Below are 13,706 nucleotides of genomic sequence, written 5' to 3'. Positions count from 1 at the left end.
ATTTTTCAAACACTTTTCTATTTGTAAGACAATGATTTTTAAAAGTTAATCAATAAGGGCATTACTTAATTAATTCATTTTGTTTAATGATTTTTCTTTGAGGTCATTGCTTTTCAATTCAGTATAGATGTTCCTAATTCATTCATTCATTCACTCAAATCATATTTTTAGGATTTGGAATATGGCCAAAGAAACATGAAATTTTTAGGAGAATCCAAATGTGTCCTATGAGGAACAGTTAAAGAATCTGGTGAAAACCTACTGAAGCCTAAAAATGAATATGTGGGCTGATACTCATTTCATATATTAAAAAGCTTATCTCATGCCAGAAAGATTAAATGTGGTCTTGGCAGAAGGAAGAATGAAGACAGACTTATTGGAAGTTATGGGACAATAGATTTCAGCTCAACATACGAAGCAAATAATTATACCTGAGATTTGTCTCAAAACATTATAGCTACCTCAGAAGGGGTGTTCTTCTAAGAAGGTAGGGTGGGTATGGTCAGATTTGGTATCATGTAAACTGTCTTTTATCTTAAAGATTCTGTGGCTAACTTTAATGGGTTAGACACCCTGAGGAGTCCCATGTGATATATGCAAATAAGACTTTTTTTTTTTTGCATAAATGAACCTTAAAATTGAGTTCAGAAGAAGATGCTGAGGATTTTGCATATTTTTGTCTGTGAGGGAATCCATGAATTTATCAGGTCAATTTACATTTATTCATAAGCATTTTGCTTATCCCTGACTTAACTCTGAATGTCTTTGTTAATTACACTTGTCTTGAGTGCTTAATTACAAACAAAAGTAAGAAAGAAATCTGTCCATTTGATCATTTTTAGTAGTTCTACTGGGTGTAAAACTTTGTGCAAATGTAGACCAGATTGGGAAATGGAAGCATGGGAACACCTATAGAGAAGAAAAATGGGAGGTGAACTGATGTTGACTGGAAGGGAAGAGGTGATTCTCTTTAGAAAGGGTGATTAGTATTACCAAGAAGCAAAACAAAAAGAAGTATATGGGGATTATAAGGGAGAGTTATTTTTTTCTGTATCCTTTGGGAATGTTTTGTGTGGCTTTACATCTTGTTGGGAAAATAGAATAACTTAAAGGATCCTAGATCATAATGAAGTTTTAGTGCTTGAAAAGTGACCCCCACCCAGGAAAAAAAAAATTCATAGGTGAGGAATCTCAGTTGTAAAGTAGGTGAACTAATTTGTCTAAGTAATTAAGTGTAATCAAAGCATACACTTCTTGATTTTGAATCCACTGTTGTAATACCAGTCTTGATAAATTATTGTCCTGAAACATTTCCCCTGCATCTGATGGCCTCAGGAAGCTGAAACTTTTCTCTCAGGTACTTTAGCCATGGGTTGTAATTAAGTCTAGGGTCTTCCATTTTCCACTGTCAGTTGTAATAAAGACTAGCATTGTCAGAATGGATAATTCTGAATGAGGCCTTAGAGATCTTCTCATTCAAAAGTTTTCAAATGTTATTTTAACAGTGAACACATTTGTTCAAACAATATTGATGTAGCAGCAGCTTAATGTATAAAGCAGATTTTTACTTTAAAAAAGAGAGAGAGAGATGATCTAGTTGCAATGAGTATTAGAGAACCTGGACCACTGCCTGTGCCTACCTCTCACTCCCACCAATGTACAACTTGACTCCCAAGAAGTACCATAATTTCTTTTTTTAAAAAAAATCTAATTTATTGCCTTTGTTTTACAGCAAGAGTTTCTTTGAATGCAGGGGAAATAGAAAATTAATGTAGCATCCTTGGAGATAAATCCACTTTCTCAAATATGGCAAAAATAGTCTTTAGCTGTGGATTGCAGGGTGACTGCAGGGGATCCAGGGGAAGGGAAGGTGTAAATATGAGGAAATTGATCTTTTTGCTGCCCCAAACAGACATGTGTAAGTATTAGTTAACATCACAGTGTAATTGACCCACCATTTCTAATGCCTTTCCCAAAGAAAACAAAACCTGTGAAAATGGGCATATTTCTCTCAATATAAAGAATTGTTAGTGCCAACATGAAATAGTTTTATGTGGATGCCTTGTAAGGTCTGCAGCCATAGCATTTTTCCAGGGAATTCTGCAAAATAGCAATAATTTGAATAAGCCACCTGTAATCTGATAGGATAGTGTCTCTAAAGGAAGAAGCTGGTTTTCTTTTTCATGGATTATCTGGAAATCAGCTGGAGCCTCCAGAGCCTTCCCAGGATGTCTTTCAGTGATCTCTGGACAAGGGAAATGGAAGAGGGACCAAGACCAGGGAATCAGGATTGATGTAGTTACCCATCTGAGAACGTAGTCCCAAGGCCAGGTTTAGTTGTTACTGATGATTTTTAATGATTACATTGCCAGTTAGCCCTTACTGTGTAATTTCCGGGGACCTGAGCCTCCCTCAAGGTGGTGACATATTTATAACGTGCTTTAATGCTCTTTTCGTCCTGAATCCATGACAGAATGTGTAATTTCCTTGTCCGAAGACTCATCTTTCCCATTTACCATCCCAGAACATAAGGGCAACTCTCCCTCAGGAAGAAAGTAAGTCTGTGTGCCAGTGGTGCCGATGACCAGCACATTTTTCTTCAAATTGATGGAACATTGATGTCTCCGGAGCATATCTAGGCCTAGAAGCATATCCATGGGTTGATCCTCAAGTATGGAGAAAGAGCACTGTAAGAAATCACCTTCAATTTGAATCTGAGCTAGATGAACACGGCCAATAATTCTCTGTGTGCCCACTCCTTTAGCAACCCCAGCCCACCGTCGGTCCACCAGCCTCATGATGTTACATCGCTCGGCACAAGCCTGGCTCATAATGGTCATCTGGGCGCCAGAGTCAACAAAAGCCTTCAAAGGATGCCCATTCACTTTGCAGTTAATGTAGAGCATCGTCACTTGTCCGAAACTCTCGGGGGCCTCTTCTATCGCTATATTCATGTTTTCTTCAATGTTCTGCTGCCGGATTTCCTCTTCTATTTTGGCCTGAGCTTCCCGGTCCAGGGGGTCGGCCGTGTAGAGACGAAGCCTTTCTTGCTCTCTCAAGGCCTTTTCCCTTTGCTGCGCCATCAGCACCTGAGAAAAGGTCTCAAGGCTTCCGCTGAGCAGGGCTTCCGCCAAGGGGGGGTTGCGTTCCTTGAGCAGCGACAGATCGTGCGGGTTGGAGAGCAGCATGCTGCGGATCAGGCCGGGGCTGCCCAGACCTTGCGGGCCGACCACCGTCTCTCCAGAGGCCAGGCCGTGTGACCGCTGGGCGGCGGGTGTGCGCTGCTGCTGCTGCTGCCCTGGGTGCTGCGGGCGGGAGCTGGACGTCCCGGGCACCGCAATGCCGCTGAAGTCTATACGAGGCTGGTTCGGGGCACGCCCTGGAGCCCGGGGTCCCACATTGTCCTTCTGCAGTAAAACCACGACATCGCCATCTTTGAGGCCGTAGGAGCCCAGGGAACAGTGGTCCTCTATGAGGAGTCGCTCCATGTGGATGATCTGGATCTCTTCGGCGGGGACTCTGGACTCCGCCTCGCAGAGGACCTTGAAGTTTCGGAGCTCAAAGTCGGGGCTGACCTGGAGGGAGAAGGTGGCCTCGGAGAGGTCCCTCCGCACGCAGTACACGGTGATCAGCATGGCGAGGGCCCGGGCGGGCCAGGCGGGCAGAGGGCATGGGCGGCTCACTGGCGGGCTGGGGCGGGCCTGTGTCGTTGGCACCGCTGCTCCTCACGACTCCGTAGGTCGGGACCCCTCGGGCTCATTCACCTCTCAGAGAGGAGTGGACACTCATCTGTCTGGGGGCTGCCTCCCAGCCTCAGTGCCTGCCGTGTGGCCAGGTGGAGCCTTGAGGTAGCACGTTGTGTTCCAAAGTCCATTTGTAAGTGCGCTGTTTGGAACCTAGAATGCCTACTCCCATGGAAACACAATGGCCCTTCGAAGCCTATTTAACACATGATATGAAAGAAATGACTTCAACACTTTTTTTTTTTTTTTTTTTTTTTTTTTTTGAGACAGGGTCTTATCCTGTCACCCAGGCTGGCGTGCAGTGGCATGATCACAGCTCACTGTAGCCTCGACCTCGTGGGCTCAAGCAGTCCTCCTCTCTCAGCCTCCTGAAAAGCTGGAACTACAGGCACAATCTACCATGCCCGGCTAATTGTTATATATATTTTTTTAATAGAGACGGGGTCTCACTATGTTGCCAGGGCTGTGTTTTTTTGTTCGTTTGTTTTTTAATAGAGATGAGGTCTCACTATGTTACCCGGGCTGGCCTCCAACTCCTGGGCTCAAGCAATCCACCACGCTTCGGCCACCCCAGGTGTGAGCCACCGTGCCTGGTTTTTCAATACTTTCTAAACAGCATATTATAATTCGTTTTGTTCATATTAGAGTTGTATTCTTTGTACTTTTGTTTTTTCCCCAAACAGTAAGGATTCGTTTCTTGCGTCGCCAGTACCATTGTATGTGCACAGTAGGAAATTTGGACTTGGAGCCTGCCCTTGAGGAGCTCACATTTCTGGAAAGGGATAGACAGGTGAATGGGTAATCACAATACTGAAGGCAAAACCTTTTACAAAGACATTTTCAGGGTACTTACTGCCTTCAGTATCACCAACAGAACAGAGGATGTTTTCCTAAGGAGGAGACAAGCTGGATGTTGAAGGATGAGCATGTTTCAGGTGAAAAGTGGTCTCACTCCAAAGGAAAGCCGTTTCATGTTACAAAAGCAGGAATTTATGGCAAGAGCTGTTATTTCTAGAGAAAGATGAGACATTTTATGCAATAAAATAATGTACATGACTTTGAGTACCAGGATATGAAACTGGAAAAAAATTAGTTGGAGCCAATGTATGAAGTCATATGTGAATCTAAGGAGTTTAAATATTAACTATTATCAATTAACAATAATTCCCCCTCCAAAAAAGAAAGAAAAAAGAAGTAAGGAATGAAAGGAAAGGGAAAAGATTTGAAGCAGGTATTTGTGATTTTTTTTTTAAATTGACTTAAGGAAGAGGCTTCTTGCAACACATGGAGGACATAACGTGGCAGGAGGGCCAGGTAGCAGGCTTTTCCGGTGGTTTAAAGAGGGAGCTGTTGCTAGAGTGTGGAAATGTCAGGAGGACTGAAGCCAAAGCAGTAGAGAAGAAACATGTTTCTTGAGTAAAATGGACAGAATGTGCATGCATACCCCTTGGAGGTGGGGAGTGTAAAAGAAATGGAGTGTGTGGATAAGACAGAGCATCTCTAAAATGGGATATAGGGTAGATGGGCCATTGCCTTGAAGGGAGTGAATGAATGAGATGAACCTTTGAGGCGACCCACTTGACATCAGTTCTGTAGGAAAATGCATTCAGGATGCCACCCTAGAGGCCAATATGCCTCTCTCTGACACTTGGGCACAGCCACCTTCCCCCTACTCTCCCCCACCCCAACTTACATACACACACACGCGCACACACACACACACACACAGGAGGCTGTCATGGTAAGGGTGAAAAGTCCTTCAAGGCAAATGATGATTGGGTAGAAATCCTTGCATGCCAGTTATTTTCCTCTATGTTTAGTAAAGTGTTTTATGGCCAGGCGCAGTAGCTTCCGCGTGTAATCCCAGCACTTTGGGAGGCCGAGGCAGGCGGATCACGAGGTCAGGAGATCGAGACCATCCTGGCTAACACGGTGAAACCCTGTCTCTCCAAAAAATACAAAAAATTAGCCAGGCGTGGTGGCAGGCGCCTGTAGTCCCAGCTACTCTGGAGGCTGAGGCAGGAGAATGGCATGAACCCAGGAGGCAGAGCTTGCAGTGAGCCGAGATTGCGCCACTGGCATCCAGCCTGGGCGACAGAGCGAGACTCCATCTCAAAAAAAAAAGTGTATTACACATACAGAACTCATGTTTCCCTGTCTTGGTCCTCTCAGGTGTACCTACTTATGAACCAAGATAGTCAGTATCCTCTGCCTAGTCCCCCACTTCTTTAAAGTGTTGTTAGAAGGCCTGCACCATTACACCATTACACCATTATGGAGAGAAGGAAGTTCACATCAGCCTAAAAAATTATTTTCTCATGCGTTTGTCTCCGATGGAAGACTATGTCTCACTCACTGCTCTAATTATCATAATGTTTCCATACTCATATTTGCTTATATTAGAAACGTTGACTGAACACCCAGTGTATGTGAAACGTGTGCTAAGTTCTAGGGAAACAGACACAAATAATGTTAAATATAGGCTGTATTCTTAAAGGAGCTCACAGTCTAACTTAGGGCACATGCACACACACAAATTGAGGTGTAAAAAAATAGCACAGTAGGAACCATGATACCTTAGGAGAAATTAATAATATCTGGAGAAGAGATGAAGAAGCTGGTGAGGGATGTTGGGCAGAGAAGACATCCTGAAAGAGCTGGGTTTAGAAAGATGACAAGGAGTCAGCCTTGCAGGGTGGGCCAGAGTGGAGATGCAAAGGCTGAGAAGAAGATGACCTGACTTAGAGCTTTCAATTGGAAAGACAGTGTTTCATGATATGAGGATTTTTTTTTTTAATTTTAAGAGAAAAAAAATCTAACATTGTAATTTGCACCATTTTTACAGATGAATGACCCTTTGACTCAATAATATTATGTTATGGTTCTTTGTACCCTGACAAGTTTATCAGAGATTACTAGTGGTTTCTCCTGAGTTTGGAAACAATTATCATGTGAGATGTCACATGCAAACTACTCTGCTAAAGAACAGATTGAGAAACCAGTAAGACTTAAATTCAGTGTTCCTTTATCTTTTTTCCCCAAATAGCTTTGTACAATTTGTTCTTAAAACCATAGTGAGGGGGATTATACTGGGACTTTTGTTTTTTTAATAGCAAATGAAATTATTTTTGTAGGATAAGCTTCCTTTTGTTTTTCATAAAGCAAAAATTGTGAGTTCACATGAAAAGAAACTAACGTATTTTTTTCTATACCATTGCCTTCATACTGAACATACTTAAATTCTATGTGATATGTTTTATTATCTCACTGTAATTTTTTACTTTGGGTGGCATTTTACATTTATGTGTTTTTCAGCATTTTACCTTTTACTGAGAACAGACACTGGAAAGCAAAAAGCCTTAAGGTCTGGCCAATGAGCTGTCATCATTCCATAGGTCACAGGATGTCAGGGTTGGCAGGGATCCTTTGGATTCCATAGTCCAGCCACCCATCCAGCCCTTAAATCTGTTGCAAAACAGCCTGGAATCTGTAAAGATAAACACAGTCCCCTGTGTTTAGTACTTCTGTGTAGACATTATTTGATTCTTTCATTTTACCCAGCATGATTTGTGATTCAAATACTGTGTGTATAATTCTCCCAACTCAAAACTTTAAATGAAAATGTCTTCTGACTGTATAATAAACTTAGAGATATTGGAAATATGTGTATATATATATAAATATAATATATCTATATACACGTACACACACACACACACACACACACACACCCCTAAACATAAACTGTTGTTATACCATAAATCCCTATCATATAGTCTGTTGAGAAATGGGTTATTTGAATTATTGAGGTGTGTAAATCTAAGTAACCGAGGTTATCAAAACTTTTCTTGAGGAATTCTTTGTGAAGTATATTCCCTTACTTTTATCCCTTAGTAAGTACAATATAAGAACATAATTAAATCTTTTTTGATAACTGAGATTACTGCAGAGTCTCCAGGCTATCACTCAGAAATCAATTCTGATTGTGTGACCTAAACACCCAGAAAACAGAAGAGATGGTACTGATTTCATACTAACCAAGTAAATAACCCCGAAGTTATTGTTTAGAATAAATCCACAATACCTTTTGTAATTTGCCTCTTTCTAAAAACTTAATGCAGCAAAAAAGAAAAACAAAAAGAAATCCAGATAACTGATGGTTTCAGTTATGATAGTCAGTTGATATTTAAACTACTATCTCTTGCTATACTAAGCAAAATAATTGTCTTTTTAGTGAAAAAAAATAGAATACCTATACATAAATGTCACTATGTAACATATACAGTAATTAAACCATGCTAAATACATACATTTTCTTGCTACATTGGGATTTCTTCCTTTAAGTATGTACCTGGTATTACCTTTAATGTGTAATCAAGACTTATTAAGAGAGTTAAATCATAACTTGAGATTTTCATTGCAATTTAGAAAAGATGGAGAATTTTAAAAGCTGTACCCTTAGGTTAAATAACTAATTTTTTTATAATTGTTTTATTTGCTTTACAGTAATACAATAAATTGTGCCAGAACCGTCATGAATGAATGACATGTATTTCTTCAGATATTTATTTATTTATTCATTATTTTTATTGTTGTTGTATATATCTGTGTTTATTTCTTTTTAATTTATTTTAAGTTACAGGGTACATGTGCAGGATGTGCAAGTTTGTTACATGGGTAAGCATGTGCCATAGTGGTTTGCCACACCTGTCAACACATCACCTAGGTTTTAAGCCCAGCATGCATTAACTATTTTTCCTCATGCTCTCCCTTGCCCATGCCTTCCCTGACAGACCCTAGTGAATGCTGTTTCCCTCCCTGTGTCCATGTGTTCTCATTGTTCATCTCCCACTTATAAATGAGAACATGAGGTGTTTTGCTTTCTGTTCCTGTATCAGTTTGCTGAGGATAATGGCTTCCATCTTCATCCATGTCCCTGCAAAGGACATGATCTCATTCTTTTTTATGGCTGCATAGTATTTCATGATGTATATGTACCACATTTCTTTTATCCAGTCTGTCATTGTTGGGCATTTGGGTTGACTCCATGTCTTTGCTATTGCAAATAGTACTGCAGTGAACATATGTGTGCATGTATCTTTATAACAGAATGATTTATATTTCTTGGGGCATATACTCAGTAATGAGATTGCTGGGTCAAATGGTTTTTCTGGTTCTGGATCCTTGAGGAATCGCCACACTGCCTTCCACAATGTGTGAACTAATTTAAATTCCCACCAGCAGTGTAAAAGCATTCCTATTTCTCAACAACCTCACCAGCATCTATTGTTTCCCTATAAAAAATCTCCATTCTGACTGGTGTTAGATTGTATCTCATTGTGGTTTTGTGTTGCATTTCTTTAATGATCAGTGATGGTTGAGCTTTTATAAATATGTTTTTTGGTCACATGTATATCTTCTTTTGAGAAGTGTCTGTTCATGTCCTTTGCCCACTTTTTAATGGGGTTGTTTTTTTCTTGTAAAAGTGTTTAAGTTCCTTTTAGATCCTGGATATTAGACCTTTGTCAGATATTTAGACTGCAAAAATTTTCTCCCATTCTGTAGGTTTTCTATTCACTCTGTTGATAGTTTATTTTGCTGTGCAGAAGCTCTTTATCTTAACTAGATCCCGTTTGCCAATTTTTGCTTTTGTTGCAATTGCTTTTGGAGATTTCATCATAAAATCTTTGTCCATGCCTATATCCTAAATGGTATTGCCTAGATTTTCTTCTAGGGTTTTGATAGTTTTGGGTTTTATATTTAAGGCTTTAATCCATCTTGACTTAATTTTCATATAAGGTGTAATATAAATTAATGAGTTATGAGAAATGTGTAAATAAAATGTTGTGGTTGCTTAGAGGAGGAGGTAGAGGTTATTTGTTTGGGATAAAGTGGGGTGCAGGGAGTGAATGGGACTATCCAGGATGCTCACTGGAGGAAGTGTCACTGAAGTGAGCCTGGAAGAATGATTTGGTAAATTTAACCATGATTATAGTGTACCTGTCTGGGTTCCAAGGAGCTATCCTTTCCTTGATGTATCATACCACTTACTTGACCTCTTTCTCTTCACATGAATGTACATTTTTCTGTTCATATTTTTTCCTGGTAGATCTATAACCAAATGGATGCATTAAAATGGTAGGATTGGTATAGGGAAGGAATAGTAGTCTGGGCTTCTCAAAAAGTGATTGTCCCATCCTAACATTTCCTCACACTGACAAGAAATAATGAATGCTATGTTTCTTTCTGGCAGTGAAGAGGTAGTCTTTTATGAGGATAAGCCTGTGCAGTGCCCTGAATTGAAATCTGAATGGCCTTCTTCTCAATTCACCTTCATCTGCTTTAGAGTTCCTGAAGATTTCTTCAAGACTTTGGCATTTCATTGCCCTTCAACCTGGTCTTCATTATTCTCCAGCCTGTTAAGATATTTTATTGAAAACTAGGTGGATGCTGTCTGCATCAGGGATGGTCAAAATTATTTATGGGTGGTTTAATGTGAATGTATATACAGGTTGAGTTTCCCTTATCTGAAATGCTTGAGACTAGAAATGTTTGAAATTTTAGAGTTTTTTGAAGTTTTGGAATATTTGCTTATGCACAATGAGGTGTCTTTAAAATGAGACCTAAGTATAAACATGAAATGTATGTGTGTTACAAATGCACCTTATTCACTTAGCCTAAAGGTAATTTTATATGATAATTTGTGCATGAAACAAAGTTTTAACTTACATTTTGACTAAGACCCCTCTCATGAGGTCAGGTGTGGAAGTTTCCACTTGTGTCATCATGTTGGCACTCAAAAGGTTTTAGATTTTCGAGCTTTTTGGATGTCAGATTTATGGTTTAAGGATGTTTGGCCTGTAATTAGTGGATATCATAGTTTAACTTTATGAATTTGTTGATGGTACTACACACTTACTTATCATACAATAAAAATTCTCAAAATGACCACTTTCCATGTTATCCACATACACTCACCTCTGTGACATGAGACTGTTAACTTTAGTGTACAGAGTAATAGCATGCAGTCCACCCAAGCAGGAAAGATCTAGCCACTGGCCAAGACACCTCAGAAGGTATTTATATGGCACATCACTTCATTTATGGTGACATTTTGGGCCAGTCTTTATAGAATGAAATTTATTACCTTCCAAATAGGACAGAGTATATTGAGAGATTCCAAAGAAATTTTTTAAAGTGTACCATAACAACATGGTCATTTAGATATTTTATGAATTATGTACATGATAGGTAATGTTTCGACAGCTGTCTTAGAAAAGACAAAATTTCAGATTGTTGTTTATGTAGCTTTCTCTAGTCTAAACAGCAGCTGAGTTAATTGATTACCATGGTAATTAGCATGGCTAAAGCCCATCTGTCTATAGAATTTAATTGTATTCCAACCATGAAAATGAAAAACAAAGCCTAATCAACAAAAGCTTCACTTTTTGAAACAACAAATGTGGATCAACTCACCTATTTTTCTCAGAAAAATTAAATTTAGCAGCCTGTATAGAAGGAGAATTCCTTCTTAGGCCATCCCAATGGTATCTAGTCCATAGCATATTGTATTTTATTTTTTAAATGGTTTGGGAACATTAATGTCTCTGCAGGTTGTCTCTCTATTCTGAAAGATGTGGCACTCCCATGCCCATCCTTTGTTCCATTACACTTATGAATATTCCATCTCACTCAGCTCATAAAATGTGCTTAACTGCTGATATGCTCTTGTTTACTTATGTATTGGCAAAATATTTCAGTGCTACTTATTCACAGAAGTCGTTGGAGGCCTCCAGAGGACAGGAACTAATCAGAGTCACCACGTACTCTAGCTTTCAAAATCAGGGAACCAATTTATGATGCTGAGGAGAAGATAGTATCATTGATTTTTTTTTTCTTTACAAGCCTTAAATGAAATAGAACTGAAATCTCTCAGGCAACTCTAAAAAAACTGTTTTTGTCTTTTATTTTTCTGCAATTTTTTTTTTTTTTTTTTTTTTTACTTCAAAACAACTTAAAACACTATTAACTGTGAACAAAGACTTGGTTTTATTTCATGTTCTTACTGCAGTGTTTTTTATCTAGAATGTAGGGTTGTGGTGGCTCCTTCCTGCCTGTGGCTAAGAGACAAGAAACCCAGTGTTCCAAGGATAACTTGTAAATTACTATTTACACAAATGAAATATACTGGCGTTAGACTGACATCAAAAAATGAAACCCTTCTGTAGTTGAGGTTTCTGATATTAAAATTGGGCTCTGAGACCATTTCTTTATAGAAAATGTAAAGCAAACAGGATTATCAGCTCCTCAATATGCAACAAGCCAATCCCTGGAGAAAAAAAAAAAAAAAAAGCAAAAACAAAACAGAAAAGAGGACAAATTCAACTAAGAGGCATAATTTGTATTCGTAGGGATGTATATAGCAAATTTATCTAGCAGTTAGCCTTAGGTCTGTACCTTCTCTGTTATAGTGTTAGGTTAGATCACCCCTTTATGATATTGGATTTTTAAATCTAAAACAACTAGGATTATCCTAAATACAAGTTGCCTTACTAAGAAAAAGGAATCCATGCTATGCTTTTTTTTTTTTTCTTTGACGGAGTCTCACTCTGTCGCCCAGGCTGGAGTGCAGTGGCGCGATCTCGGCTCACTGCAAGTTCTGCCTCCCAGGTTCACGCCATTCTCCTGCCTCAACCTCTCGAGTAGCTGGGACTACAGGCACCCGCCACAACGCCCGGCTAATTTTTTATATTTTTAGTAGAGATGGGATTTCACCGTCTTAGCCAGGATGGTCTAGATCTCCTGACCTCTTGATCTGCCCGCCTCGGCCCCCCAGAGTTCTGGGATTACAGGCATGAGCCACCATGCCTGGCCTGTGCTTTTTAATCTAATAGGCTGTAAGCTATAACTTCTTACCAAGAAGGTCAGGAGATTTGTTCTTTGAAAATATCAATTCAGTCTGCCCTCGTGACCAAAAAGAGTCAACAAAATGCAGGCATCTGCAAAAAACTAGTATCAAAATTTAATCAATGTATGTTATTCTATTTTGTTATAAAAGGACAGTATTCTATATCTGCAGTTCTGGAAAAATAGTCACATAAACACACAAGAACTGGATAAGATGCAAATCAGTGACATAGAAAGCCTGTTGTGGCTTTGAAGTCACAAAAGTAGAGCTTACGTGCCCTGGATTTGTCACTTTTTATCTGAATGTCCTTGGACAAAGCATTAATTTATCTGAGCCTCATTATCCTCTTATGTAAAATGAGGATGATGACAATAATCTCTTTTCCATAGGATTTTGCTGTGGACTTAATGGATAATTTGAATTTGTCTTGTAAACAGAGAAGCACTCTACCAAAGTATGTCATTTTTCCTCGTATGAGTGAAAACAATAATTAATAACCTGGAAAAGTAAGACAAGAGGATGGAATTCATAAATGCTAAAGAACATATGTAGATTAATTTTTAACTCCTTATTGACTAGGACCAGGTCAGAACTGTCACAGCTCCCTTCAACCTTGCATTCATTCCAGGATGTCGCAGATGGTTCATAACAATCTTGATCACCAAATCTGTTTCAAAACCAGGGAGTAACTTTCAAAAGTTGAATAAATACATCCTTTCATTGGATATGATTGTATCGTGTTCTTGAATGTCATTTTTAACCGTAGCAGTCTGCGAGGTGTTCTTGGAGCTTAAATAAAGTAGATGACAAAGTCTTTGTTCATAAGGTGCTTATAGAATTGTTAAGCAGACACAGCACAATGAAAAGACAATCTGTTCATCATAATTAATAGTGAAAAAGTGTAATATATTAAGTTAGGTTAATATGGCTTATCTTGTGTGCAACAAAGCTGTTGAACTTGACATCGAGACTATAAGTATAGTCTTTTCTATAAGTTACTATTTGGAATCCCTGTTGGGTAAGTTTATTTGTTGCATGGAACAATGAAAGAGTCT

General features: G+C 39.1%; 1 protein-coding gene across 1 annotated transcript; it reads right to left on the bottom strand.

Moving 5' to 3' along the window:
- Nucleotides 1-1,698: 1,698 nt before the first annotated feature.
- On the bottom strand, nucleotides 1,699-3,870 carry DDI1 (DNA damage inducible 1 homolog 1). Its single transcript, XM_003910613.5, has one exon. It carries the CDS (start codon nucleotides 3,633-3,635, stop codon nucleotides 2,442-2,444), a length of 1,194 nt encoding a protein of 397 aa, XP_003910662.1. The 5' UTR covers nucleotides 3,636-3,870; the 3' UTR covers nucleotides 1,699-2,441.
- Nucleotides 3,871-13,706: the final 9,836 nt, after the last annotated feature.

This window comes from Papio anubis, unplaced genomic scaffold, assembly GCF_008728515.1.
Source record: "Papio anubis isolate 15944 unplaced genomic scaffold, Panubis1.0 scaffold559, whole genome shotgun sequence".
NCBI lineage: Eukaryota > Metazoa > Chordata > Mammalia > Primates > Cercopithecidae > Papio > Papio anubis.
This window is presented reverse-complemented; position numbering and strand designations above follow the sequence as displayed.

What these genes read in the sequence shown, in the direction of transcription:
- DDI1 (XM_003910613.5), bottom strand. Translation starts at nt 3,635, where the DNA reads ATGCTGATCACCGTGTACTGCGTGCGGAGGGACCTCTCCGAGGCCACC.